Source organism: Ranitomeya imitator, chromosome 1, assembly GCF_032444005.1.
Source record: "Ranitomeya imitator isolate aRanImi1 chromosome 1, aRanImi1.pri, whole genome shotgun sequence".
Lineage (NCBI taxonomy): Eukaryota > Metazoa > Chordata > Amphibia > Anura > Dendrobatidae > Ranitomeya > Ranitomeya imitator.
The window spans coordinates 158043152-158056936 of record NC_091282.1 but is presented as its reverse complement, the minus strand read 5'-3'; the positions used below and the strand labels follow the sequence as shown (position 1 = coordinate 158056936).

General features: G+C 42.6%; 1 protein-coding gene across 1 annotated transcript in view; it reads left to right on the top strand.

Annotated features, from left to right (window-relative positions):
• Positions 1-13785, top strand: part of SKIC3 (SKI3 subunit of superkiller complex) — a 237132-nt gene that overhangs the window by 69158 nt on the left and 154189 nt on the right. Inside the window, exons 9-11 of the mRNA XM_069751930.1 lie at positions 10404-10544; positions 13010-13111; positions 13189-13328. Coding sequence (XP_069608031.1) covers positions 10404-10544; positions 13010-13111; positions 13189-13328 — 383 coding nt within the window. The remainder of the gene's footprint in view (positions 1-10403; positions 10545-13009; positions 13112-13188; positions 13329-13785) is intronic.

Below are 13785 nucleotides of genomic sequence, written 5' to 3'. Positions count from 1 at the left end.
TAATTTAGTTAACTCAAAAATGCATATTAAAAGCCCTAAGATTTGCGTGTTCATGAACAAGGGAACCACTGCTACAGCTGGTACATGTTTTTGTCATTTTTACAGTACACAACATGTTATTTCTGGATAATTAGAAGATCCATTTGTCTAATTCTGTTTATCCCTTGTGCATATTTACAGATTCCCAAATTTATGGAGAATACAAATAGTGTATTTAATAATGCAGACATATCAAGAGTGAAGACAGCTCCTCTTTATGATATTTAGGTATTAGATTTTGGAGGGTTTTAAAATCTACATCACAGTATTTGTCAGCTTTTTAGGCGCTCTGTTGAACGGATTCTCCCATCTCACGCCATTATAGTATATCTACTGCTGGGAATCACATAAGTCCCCAGGACAGGGGTCCATCACAAGCAAGTCGTCAGAATTGGGGAGGAGGGCTAGTGAGATCAGCACTCCCCTTTCATTTGTATGGGAGTTGTGAAATTTTTAAAGGATTAAAATTAATTTGAAGAATTAAGATTTTGGTGCGGATGACCCAAAGGTGTGCAGGAAAAACAGAATAAGAAATACAGTTATTCTCTGCTGCGGATCTTGTTGCATCTCAGCCTCCTGTAGGGGTTTTTGGTATCTTCTGACCTCTTCTGCTAATCTGAGGCTGTAGCAAGCAGTCACATGAGCTGCAATATCATCACAGGAGAGGCTTTGACACTGACATGGAAACCCTGCTAGGGTCTAAAAGATCGGCTGCGAATGTCAGTATAAAGACGCTGCTGAAATCCACAGAGAAATCTGCAGCAAAAGTTTCCCATGTGGTTGCACCCTTGAATGGATTTTCCAAGATTACAAAAATATGGCTATGTTTTTCCCAAAACAGCTCCACCTTTGTGTACAGGTTGTTTCTAGTATTGCAGCTTAGCTCCTTAGAAGTGAATGGTGCGAAACTACACAACCCGTAGTCCGCGGTGGCACCGAATGCAGCCAAGTTTTTCTGTTCCTGGACAATTCCTTTCATGTTAGATCTGATTGCAGAGCGGGATCTTCCTTGTAGCATTCTTACATGAGTACAGCCACATCATTCATCAGGACGTATGTTTTCTGATATGGAAATAGCACATATGCAGTTCTTGCGGTTTTATACTATAATATCCATAAAAAGCAGGTGCATTATATTTTCTACTTCCCAAGAATGACATGTACAAGGCGTACTGCTGTAGAGCCAGGAGTAATTACAGTGAATTCAGAGGCAGGTAATTATACCTCTCCACTGCTGATTGCCCACTATTTATATTTCATTATAGGGACTCAAAGATCCAGATACACAGCCATTCACAAAAGTGCCTTGTGCTTCCTGGAGCTGGATTCAGACAATCGGCCCAACTCCTTTTATTAAGAGATCTAAAATCACAATAAGCAGCATTTTTATTAGTGAAAAGAATGAAGAGCATGGGAGCAAATGTCTCTAACCGGTAACACGAAGCATATTCTCTTCATCAGATTGTCGTTCTACTCAAAACAATTCGTACAATAAGTACTGAGTATAATGGATTTCTAGTCTGTACCATTGGGAGACACACAAGATGGGCTTGGGTATAGATTCCACCATGACTGGGACGCTGGGCAAAACAGAGTTAACTGACTCACTAAACCATTTTAGCTTAAGGTCCATGCAAGGCAGACCTTCCTAGATTTGAACCCCTTGCCTGCTCTTATTATTTTAGTTTATTTCCATAGTATATGCTTACACTGAGTTTTTTTTGGGGGGGGGGTTTGCAGGAGTTAAAAAAAAACATGATTTTTCAAGCAGAAACTGCTTCAAGAAACTTTCCTTTTTTGGAGAGTTTTTTCTTTTCTGGAAGTATTTTTTGTGATCCTGTTTTGGAAGAATTTTCTTTTCCTGATTAATTTTTTTTTGTAGAGTTCTGATTGGAAAGTGCCTAGATTGGAGATGTTGCCTTCAGGATCTACTTCAAAGAACTGAAATAATTTATAATTGGCACACTCCAGAAATGTGATGCAAAGGGGAATATTTAATGTACATACAATAATTACAAACGTTTCGGTCCACGTGGACCTTCATCAGTGTACTAAGTATATAGCTGAGGTGGTGTGAACCATATAGAGGGCCCCAATAAGAGTTTAGCTTGCATCAACTGAATAGTGTTGAGAAAAAGACATTAGAGGATGTCGCAGTCCAGCAGTTGTAGGGAAACGCGCAATGGACTACGTGCAGCTACGCAGTGTCCACCGCACAGGGGCCGCATAGCAGCTGCGTGATGTGCCGCTAGCTGAGGGCACCTGGGGGGAGCGGGGGCCCTAGGCAGCCGCCTGTCCCTAACGCCGGCCCTGCATGCAGGGGCCCCCCAGAGCCTCAGTGTACCGTACCGTAAATGGGCCCCCCTGTCTCACCAGGGCCCCGGCACTTGCCCGGGTGCGCCCGGTGTTGACACCGGCCCTGACTTAACCCCTTTCTGACCTCGGACGGTATAGTACGTCCGAGGTCAGATCCCTTGCTTTGATGCGGGCTCCGGCGGTGAGCCCGCACCAAAGCCGGGACATGTCAGCTGTTTTCAACAGCTGACATGTGCCCGTAATAGGCGCGGGCAGAATCGCGATCTGCCCGCACCTATTAACTAGTTAAATGCCGCTGTCAAACGCAGACAGCGGCATTTAACTACCGCATCCGGCCGGGCGGCCGGAAATGACGTCATCGCCGACCCCCGTCACATGATCGGGGGTCGGCGATGCGTCTCCATTGTAACCATAGAGGTCCTTGAGACCTCTATGGTTACTGATCGCCGGTGGCTGTGAGCGCCACCCTGTGGTCGGCTTTCACAGCACACCTCTATTTCTGCTACATAGCAGCGATCAGCAGATCGCTGCTATGTAGCAGAGGCGATCAAGTTGTGCCTGCTTCTAGCCTCCCATGGAGGCTATTGAAGCATGGCAAAAGTTAAAAAAAAAAGTTGAAAAAAATGTTAAAAAAATAAAAAAAATCTAAAAGTTTAAATCACCCCCCTTTCGCCCCAATCAAAATAAATCAATAAAAAAATATAAAATCTACGCATATTTGGTATCGCCGCGCTCAGAATCGCCCGATCTATCAACTAAAAAAAAGCATTAACCTGATCGCTAAACAGCGTAGCGGGAAAAAAATTCAAAATGCCAGAATTACGTTTTTTTGGTCGCCGCGACATTGCATTAAAATGCAATAACAGGCGATCAAAAGAACTTATCTGCCCCAAAATGCTATCATTAAAAACCTCATCTTGGCATGCAAAAAATAAGCCCTCAACTGACCCCAGATCACGCGAAAAATGGAGACGCTACTAGTATCGGAAAATGGCGCAATTTTTTTTTTTTTTTTTTTAGCAAAGTTTGGAATTTTTTTTCACCACTTAGGTAAAAAATAACCTAGTCATGTTAGGTGTCTATGAACTCGTACTGACCTGGAGAATCATAATGTCAGGTCGTTTTTAGCATTTAGTGAACCTAGCAAAAAAGCCAAGTGTGGGACTGCACTTTTTTTGCAATTTCACCGCACTTGGAATTTTTTCCCCGTTTTCTAGTACACGACATGCTAAAACCAATGATGTCGTTCAAAAGTACAACTCGTCCCGCAAAAAATAAGCCCTCACATGGCCAAATTGACGGAAAAATAAAAAAGTTATGGCTCTGGGAAGGAGGGGAGTGAAAAACGAATACGGAAAAACGAAAAATCCCAAGGTCATGAAGGGGTTAAACAACAGAATATAACTCCAAGTAAATCAAACTTCTGTGAAATCGAACTGTCCACTTAGGAAGCAACACTGTTCAATTTCACTTGCTGTTGTGCAAATAGAATAGACAACAGATGGAAATTATTAGCAATTATCGAGACACTCAATAAAGGAGTGGTTCTGCAGGTAGGGACCACAGACCACATCTCAGTACCAATGTTTTCTGGTTGATGTTTTGGTCACTTTTGAATGTTGGTTGTGCTTTCACACTCGTGGTAGCATGAGACAGATTCTACAACCCACACAAGTGGCTCAGGTAGTGCAGCTCATCCAGGATGGCACATCAATGCAGGCTATGGCAAGAAGGTTTGCTGTGTCTGTCAGCGTAGTGTCCAGAGGCACTACCAGGAGACAGACCAGTACAGACGTGTAGGGGGCCGTAGGAGGGCAACAACCCTGCAGCAGGACCCCTACCTCACCCTTTGTTCAAGGAGGAACAGGAGGAGCACTGCCAGAGCCCTGCAAAATCACCTCCAGCAGGCCACAAATGTGCATGTGTCTGCACAAATGGTTAGAAACCGACTCCATGAGGATAGTCTGAGTGCCCGATGTCCACAGATGGGGGTTGTGCTCACAGCCCAACACCGTGCAGGACGTTTGGCATTTGCCACAGAACACCAGGATTCGCCACTGGCGCCCTGTGCTCTTCACAGATGAAAGCAGGTTCACACTGAGCACATGTGACAGACGTGACAGAGGCTGGAGACGCCGTGGAGAGCGATCTGCTGCCTGCAGATCCTTCAGCATGATCGGTTTGGCAGTGGGTCAGTAATGGTGTGGGGTGGCATTTCATTGGAGGGCCGCACAGCCCTCCATGTGCTCGCCAGAGGTAGCCTGACTGCCTTTAGGTATCGAGATGAGATCCTCAGACCCCTTTTAAGACCATATGCTGGTGCTGTTGGCCCTGGCTTCCTCCTAATGCAGGACAATGCCTGACCTCGTGGCAGGAGTGTGTCAGCAGTTATTGCAAGATGAAGGCATTGAAGCTATAGACTGGCCCGCCCGTTCCCCAGACCTGAATCCGATTGCACACATCTGGGACATCATGTCTCGCACTATCCACCAACGTCACGTTGCACCACAGACTGTCCAGGAGTTCGCGGATGCTTTAGTCCAGGTCTGGGAGGAGATCCCTCAGGAGACCATATGCCGCCTCATCAGGAGCATGCCCAGGCGTTACTGTAGGGAGGTCATACAGGCACTTGGAGGCCACACACTCTATTGAGTATCATTTCCTTGTCTTGAGACATTTCCACTGAAGTTGGATCAGTCTGTAACTTCATTTTCCACTTTTGAGCATCATTCCAACTCCAGACCTCCGTGGGATATTAGTTGCTATTCACGTTGATAACTTTTAGGTTTTATTGTTCTCAACACATTCCACTATGTAATAAATAAAGAAGGCTGTGTGCACACGTTGCGTTTTTATTGCACGTTTTTTCACTATAAAAACGCATAAAAAACGCATACATTATGCATCCCATCATTTAGAATGCATTCTGAAATTTTTGTGCACATGATGCATTTTTTTCCTGGGAACCAGGGACTGCACCGCGCCTGGAGCAGTTGAGTATAACGGGGAGGGAAGCGCAGCGCAGCGCTGCGCGATTTTCACCTGCTCCTTGTTCCGGCGCCGCTCCATCTTCAGCGTCTTCTGCAGTGACGCTCAGGTCAGAGGGCGCGATGACGTGGTTAGTGCACGCCCTCTGCCTGAACGTCCGTGCAGAAGACGCTGAAGATGGAGCGGCGCCGGAACAAAGTCAGGTGAATATTGAAAGTGCAGCACTATATGGGGCAAGTATCTGTATAGAGCATCTTATGGGGCCATAACGTTTGTGCAGCACTATATGGGGCAAATGTCTGTATGGAGTATCTTATGGGGCCATAACATTTGTGCAGCATTGTATGGGGCAAATATCTATATGGAGTATCTTATGGGGCCATAATTAACGTTTGTGCAGCATTATATGGGGCAAATGTCTGTATGGAGTATCTTATGGGGCCATAACGTTTGTGCAGCACTATATGGGGCAAATATCTTTATGGAGCATCTTATGGGGCCATAATCAACATTTGTGCAGCATTACAGTATATTGGGCAAATGTGTCTATGGAGCATCTTATGGGGCCATTATTAACCTTTTATGCAGGATTATATGGGGCATATTTTAATATGGAGCATCTTATGGGGCAATCATAAACTTTGTGGAGCATTATATGGGGCTTCTGAGTCAATATGGATATTCGAAAACATTGAACCTACTGATGTCTCAATTAATTTTACTTTTATTGTTATCTATTTTTACTTCTGAAATTTACCGATAGCTGCTGCATTTCCCACCCTAGGCTTATACTCGAGTCATTAAGTTTTCCCAGTTTTTTGTGGCAAAATTAGGGGAGTCGGCTTATACTCGGGTCAGCTTATACTCGAGTCGATACGGTACTTAACAAAAAGTGTGAAACAACTGAAAATATGTCTTATATTCTAGGTTCTTCAAAGTAGCCACCTTTTGCTTTGATGACTGCTTTGCACACTCTTGGCATTCTCTTGATGAGCTTCAAGAGGTAGTCACCGGGAATGGTCTTCCAACAATCTTGAAGGAGTTCCCAGAGATGCTTAGCACTTGTTGGCCCTTTTGCCTTCAATCTGCAGTCCAGCTCACCCCAAACCATCTCGATTGGGTTCAGATCTGGTGACTGTGGAGGCCAGGTCATCTGGCGTAGCACCCCATCACTCGCCTTCTTGGTCAAATAGCCCTTACACAGCCTGGAGGTGTGTTTGGGGTCATTGTCCTCTTGAAAAATAAATGATGGTCCAACTAAACGCAAACCGGATGGAATAGCATGCCGCTGCAAGATGCTGTGGTAGCCATGCTGGTTCTGTATGCCTTCAATTTTGAATAAATCTTCAACAGTGTCACCAGCACAGCACCCCCACATCCCCACACCATCACACCTCCTCCTCCATGCTTCACGGTGGAAGCCAGGCATGTAGAGTCCATCCGTTCACCTTTTCTGCGTCACACAAAGACACTGTGGTTGGAACCAAAGATCTCAAATTTGGACTCATCAGACCGAAGCACAGATTTCCACTTGTCTAATGTCCATTCCTTGTGCTCTTTAGCCCAAACAAGTCTCTTCTGCTTGTTGCCTGTCCATAGCAGTGGTTTCCTAGCAGCTATTTAACCATGAAGGCCTGCTGCACAAAGTCTCCTCTTAACAGTTGTTGTAGAGATGTGTCTGCTGCTAGAACTCTGTGTGGCATTGACCTGGTCTCTAATCTGAGCTGCTGTTAACCTGCGAATTCTGAGGCTGGTGACTTGGATAAACTTATCCTCAGAAGCAGAGGTGACTCTTGGTCTTCCTTTCCTGGGGCGGTCCTCATGTGAGCCAGTTTCTTTGTAGCGCTTGATGGTTTTTGCCACTGCACTTGGGGACACTTTCAAAGTTTTACCAATTTTTCGGACTGACTGGCCTTATTTCTTAAAGTAATGATGGCCACTCGTTTTTCTTTACTTAGCTGCTTTTTTCTTGCCAATCCATAATACTAATTCTAACAGTCTATTCAGTAGGACTATCCGCTCTGTATCCACCAGTCAGACTTCTGCACAACACAACTGATGGTCCCAACCCCATTTATAAGGCAAGAAATCCCACTTATTAAACCTGACAGGGCACACCTGTGAAGTGAAAACCATTCCCGGTGACTACCTCTTGAAGCTCATCAACAGAATGCCAAGAGTGTGCAAAGAAGTCATCAAAGCACAAGGTGGCTACTTTTAAGAACCTAGAATATAAGACATAATTTCAGTTGTTTCACACTTTTTTGTTAAGTATATAATTCCACATGTGTTAATTCATGGTTTTGATGCCTTCAATGTGAATGTATAATCTTCATAGTCATGAAAATACAGAAAAATCTTTAAATCATCTCTCACCCACAAAGCTCTCCACAGTTCTGCACCGCCTTATATCTCCTCTCTCATCTCCGTCTATCGCCCTACACGTGTCCTCCGTTCTACAAATGACCTAAGACTAACATCCCCCGTAATCCGAACCTCTCCAAGACTTCTCTCGTGCTGCGCCAGCTCTCTGGAATGCACTTCCCAAGACGATCAGACTGATACCTAGCCCCGACCTATTCAAGCACGCTTTAAAAACCCATCTCATCAAACAAGCCTACCACATCAACTACTCAGTAAACTAACTTTGTCCTGTTCCCTCCTTCCAAATATTATCTGCATGTGAATCTGCACCCTACTATTCATCTGTCTCCACACCCTCCATGCACATCATAACTGCACTTGATACTTGACTATTGCACTTAAACACACGGGCTGATGACCGGATCATGCAGCTTTATATGAAAATCCCTATTTATTATAATTGCCAGACCTGAAATAACAAGCACTTTTCACCTATTGTGTCCCCCCCATTTCCTTGTTCACATCTCGGCTTCAGGAAAATAGCCGCCACGATCTCCATCTGCGCACGCGCGGCATCCCGCGGCCATTTTCCTGAAGCCCCGGGAAGCCGAGCAGTACCATCTGCGCACGCGCGGCCTCACAAAGATGGCCGCGCCCACCGATAAACGGCTGAATAGCGCAGATCGCGCTCTTTTCCTTCAGCTGTGCAGTGGATTCGCCTGTTGGGCATGCGCAAACCACTACACCACCAACGGAAAGATATGCAAGATCTGGGGGAAGAAACAGCGATGTCACCACGCCCATCTGACCAGACCAGCCTGATTGACAGGCGAAAACGGCGACTTTGGTAAGGTATTTCGGCAGCATAGGTGGGGAATCAGGGTACACAAAATACACTATTGTAACGCACAGCTCAGGCCCTATTTAACAGTATTTTTTATCTCATACTGAAAAAATGGGGTGACAGGTTCCCTATAATGTACCCTGTCTGTTTTATTATTTTAATGATTGAAGAATAAAGAAGGGGTTTTTTTTTATAACGACGAGTACTTGAATAAGTTTTTTTTTTTTTTCAACTTGAATAGGTTTTTATTTTATTTATTTTATTTCCTTAACAACAGAAGTGACATGGCCACTTGTTTTTGACAAAGTGACTTTTAATTTTCATTGTTTCAATTAGTTGTACTGTATTTTGGGAAGTAAAGCAAAAAAGAACCAATTTTGAAAATAGTTTTTTAATTTTTATGAATGGTGTTCACAGTGCTGCAATACCAATGATGCATTCTGTTTTGGGTACATGTTGTATATTGTGTACATGTTGTATATTGGGTACATGTTGTATCTATGACAAGCATGGACAGAACACGCACATTTAGATCAGGCCTAAAACGGTGTTTAGGTGAACAGGTGGCGCTATAGAGTTTAAGTCCTCTTTTTCTCAGAAGAGGCAATTTGCATATTAGGTGAATTTAGATCACTTTAAGGGTGTGCTGCAGTTTTCAGGCTTAAAATGCTTCAGGTAATTCTCCTTTTCACTGACGTTTTGTAAACCTGAAGTGTCTTTTTGAGATGTTTCTCGAGCACTTTTTCAATGTTTTTTTTTACCTCTGGCATTTTTCTTAAACCTTATTGGGGTGCTTTTTTTACTAGATGTTATTTTTTACTGGATGTTATTTTTTACTGGATGTTATTTTTTAACTCCATTCAACAAAAAAGAAACCACTAGTAGTTTATCAAGTAAAGACACTATCTCTGTAAACGACTTTCTGTTCATATATTCAGGCTTTTTGAGAGTCTAAAATCACTTCAGGTTTCCAAAGACGCCAAGTAGCTAAAAGGAGAGAACTGACCTTTCTTCAGGGGTCTTTTACTCTGGAGATGCTCTATATTTTATCATAGAAGACAATGGGAAAGCTGAAAAGACATCTAAGCATCTTTTGAGTGTTTTGTCTGTAGCTGTAAATCATTCAGCTGCCGCGATGAAAACTAAATCTCCGAGCAGTCATAAATACTCAGGTCACCTGAGCGTGCTCGGGAAAACCCGAGCATCGAGTATACTCGCTCATCACTAGTGGTGACCATGGCAGCCATTTTGAACTCGGCCATTTTGAATCCAACTTTATTTTTTCGAATGGGAAGAGGGTCATGTGACATATCAGACTTATTGACAATTTCACATGAAAAACAATGGTGTGCTTGGTTTTAGCGTAACTTTATTCTTGCATGAGTTATTTTACAAGTTTATGACCACTTATAAAATGTGTTCAAAGTGTTGCCCATTGTGTTGGATTGTCAATGCAACCCTCTTTTCCCACTGACACACTGATAGCAACACCGCAGAAGAAATGCTAGCACAGACTTCCAGTATCCATTGTTCCAGATGCTTTGGTCATCTGAAGGCAATTGTCTATGCTGTGAAGATACGAGATGTGCAGCATCTGAAACAACGGATACTGGAAGCCTGTGCTAGCATTTCTTATGCGGTGCTGCAACGCTCATCACTAGTCACCACCCATCTTGAAAAGTTTCCCCCCTCCCATATACTAATGTGCCACAAACAGGAAGTTGATATCCCCAACCACTCCCATTTTATTTAGGTGTATCCATATAAATGGCCCACCCTGTACATTGACCTCAATAAATGAAATGGCATTATTAATAACTAACGATGATTTATTTCTGTTGCTGTATTGCAGGGGATGTCAGTGAAGAAGCAGCCACGTGTTACAATAAGCTAGTTGAAATGGAGCCATGCAATGGTCCAGGTCTCATTGGAATAGGAGTTAAAGCTCTACATGATAAAAAGTACGACATGGCAGCTGAAATCCTTTCCCGAGGTAGTGTAGCATTTCTATTTTAAGTGTGTCACATAATGTACAGTGAATTTTATAACTTGTATCTACTAAAAAAGCTACAACACATCCTGAAAATAAGCAAAATCCATATGGTTAATGGTTTTGACTCGGAATGCAGCAACACAAACTTTTCTTTTGGTCTATAAAAAATGTTTTTATTGTGCAAAAATGTAAAAAAAATATGCAAAGGTTCTTTTAGGTTACCGTATTTGTGTTTAACTGTAGAGTAAAAATTACCTCTTATTTATATCCCATGGTTTGCAGTGGATAAAAAGAAAACAAAGACAATTGCAATTTTTTTTAAATTCCCATTCATAGAATAGGAAAATTTTCAAATTGCTTGTACCATAGAATGATACCACTAAATTATATAACTGCAAAAGACAGACCTTACACAACTATTGTAAAAAAAAAAAAAGAGATGAAAAAAAAAATGGCTTCTGGATTGCGATAATTTAAGACCTTGAAGGGGTTGTCCATTGATAACTTGCTGACCACTGGTATCTGCACTGATAAGCCAGATCAGAGAATTTTTATCTTTGACGGGGTACTTTGAACCACATAACAAAATGACGTAAGAGGCCAGATACCCGACTACCTCCTCTCCATTTATTTTCTATGGGCCAGCTGAAAGAGCCAAGTGCAGCGCTCCGCAGCCCCATAGGAAATGAATGGAGTGGTGATATCTACTGTTGCTCACTTCTATTGGGGATATAAGTTCTCCCTTTTGCAGATCAGTGTGGGTCAGACCTACACTGATTTATGACTTATCAATTGTTTTCACTGAAAAAACCCTTTATGTTCCAAAATAGGGCAGTATTACTAAAAAAGTAATTTGGAAATTTGTTTTAGATCTTGTAGTCTGACAGTAATAGATATAGTGGGTGAAATAAGAATTGAAAACGTAGGTAACAAAATATCAAATCCACACAGGCAATGAAATCAAACCATGTCCATAAATTAAGTTATGTGTAATAATGAGAAATGAGACAGGGAAGAAGTATTGAAAACGTGAAGAAAGACAGGTGCAAAAGGCCATGGAAAGTCTAAGCTAATCCAGCTAAAATCTTTCAGTAGTTAGAAAACAATCCTGACACTTAGTGAAAAATAATATCAGCAGGTTCAACTGATGGCCTATAAAACAGTGTCTCATTGCCAAGGTGCCACACAAGAAACATCTCTTCTTGGGTAAAACCATTGAGCTGTCTCAAGACTTTTGCAACCTTATTGTTGCAAAATATACTGATGGCACTGGTTACAGAAGAATTTCTAAACTACTGAAGGTTCCAGTGAGCACTGTTGTGACCATACTCCGAAAGTGGAAAGATGATCATCTCGCCATAAGCCGGTCAGGACCAGGTGCTCCCCACAAGATTTCAGACACATGAGTTAAAATAATTATCACAAGAGTTGTCGGAGAACCAAGGACCACTTATGGAAAGCTACAATAAGACCCAAATTAGCAGGTACAATTGTTTCAAATAAAACTATAAGTAATGCACTCAACCTCTATGGCCTGTATGCACGCTCACCACACAAGACTCCATTGCGAAGCAAAAAGCATGTTCACTTAGAATGGGCGAAAATCACACCTGAGCAATGCATGCGACTAGTTTCTCCATACACCAGGCTTCTTGAAGCTGTCTTCACCAACAAATGCTTTCGTCCAAGTATTAAGTAAATTTTAGTGAGTGTGGTCAATACTTTTTTCCTGTGTCATTTCTCATTATTACACATAGTTTAATTTATGGACATCTATGGATTGATTTCATTGCCTGTGGTGACGTGTTCAATACTTATTTCACCCGCTCTATCTGGTAAATAGTGGTGCCAGTCAAAAAACAGGAAAAAACGAGAAAAACAATGCTTTGCTGCAGTCCTTAGCTGTACCGCGTGTCCTGCTCTCCGACTACACAGATCACATAGCGTTTTAGGTGTAAGTAAAGGCAGTCTCGCTGGGCATTCCTACATAACAAAACCAGGCCTTGTGTTCATGGAAAAATGATGGCTCTTGAAAGGCAGAAGTAAAAAAAAATGAAAATAAAAAAACGTAAACTGACCCCAGTGGAAAGCCGTGTAGAGAAACAATTGGATGACATGAGCACGCACATTAAATATGTAAGCGTGTACTGAACATGTGATACCGCCTCACCAACACCGGAGCTACCGCCTCACCAACACCGGAGCTACCGCCTCACCAACACCGGAGCTCCTGCAACCCTCAACCTACTGTCTCCTTCCCCATAATCCTGTAGAATGTAAGCCTGCAAGGGCAGGGTCCTCGCCCCTCTGTATCAGTCCGTCATTGTTAGTTTGTTTACTGTAAGTGATATCTGTAACTTGTATGTAACCCCTTCTCATGTACAGCACCATGGAATCAATGGTGCTATATAAATAAATAATAATAATATACATACTATGATGAATCATGTCTTGTGCTTCTCCAGGAGTCCATGGGGTGAGCTCCTGTCCCAGTGCATGGTACTTTCTTGCACAAGCTCAGCTGAAGATACACAAACATGAAAAGGCTGCTTTATCCTGTGAACAAGGTGGGGAGCATTTATTAGTGTCTACATCACACATATTCTTTATATTATCCACTAATTTAATCTAATCCTTTTTTCAGCCATTAAAGTTCTGTCCCAGGATAATTTATCTCATGTGGATACTCAACAGAAGGATCGTGCTCTTGGGTTGAAGGCACAGGCTTTGCTGCAATGCACAGATGCCGATCACTCTGACGAGATACTGAAAATCCTGGAGCAGGTATAAATAAATGTTCTATGTGTCCCATGCATGCAGTCACCTCTGATGCTGACATTGAATGGAAATGTTCTTCTGGCATGTCGAGCCCTATGTGAAGTGCATGTGAGCAGGACATGTCCTGGATATCAGCAAGAATGTCCTATTCAGAGTCATTGACGATAAAGAGAGTAAAATGAGCCTACCGATTGACTGCAGCGGTTACCTAGTTGTAGAATCAATGTCACTGCTGCAGCTCAGTCATCAAAGAGCAGCGGGGCAGCAGAGAGGCTTCGGAGTGGCAAGGGATGGAATAGGTAAGTACTATTTATTTTTATTTGTGGGGTGTTTTATATATTTTGTTACGCATAAGTTGTTTTTTTTAATGAAGCTGGACAAGCACTTCACAAGATTTGCCACTTTTATATAAGAAAAGATTAAGTCTCCCAAGGATGGGATATGACGTTAATCCTGTATGCGA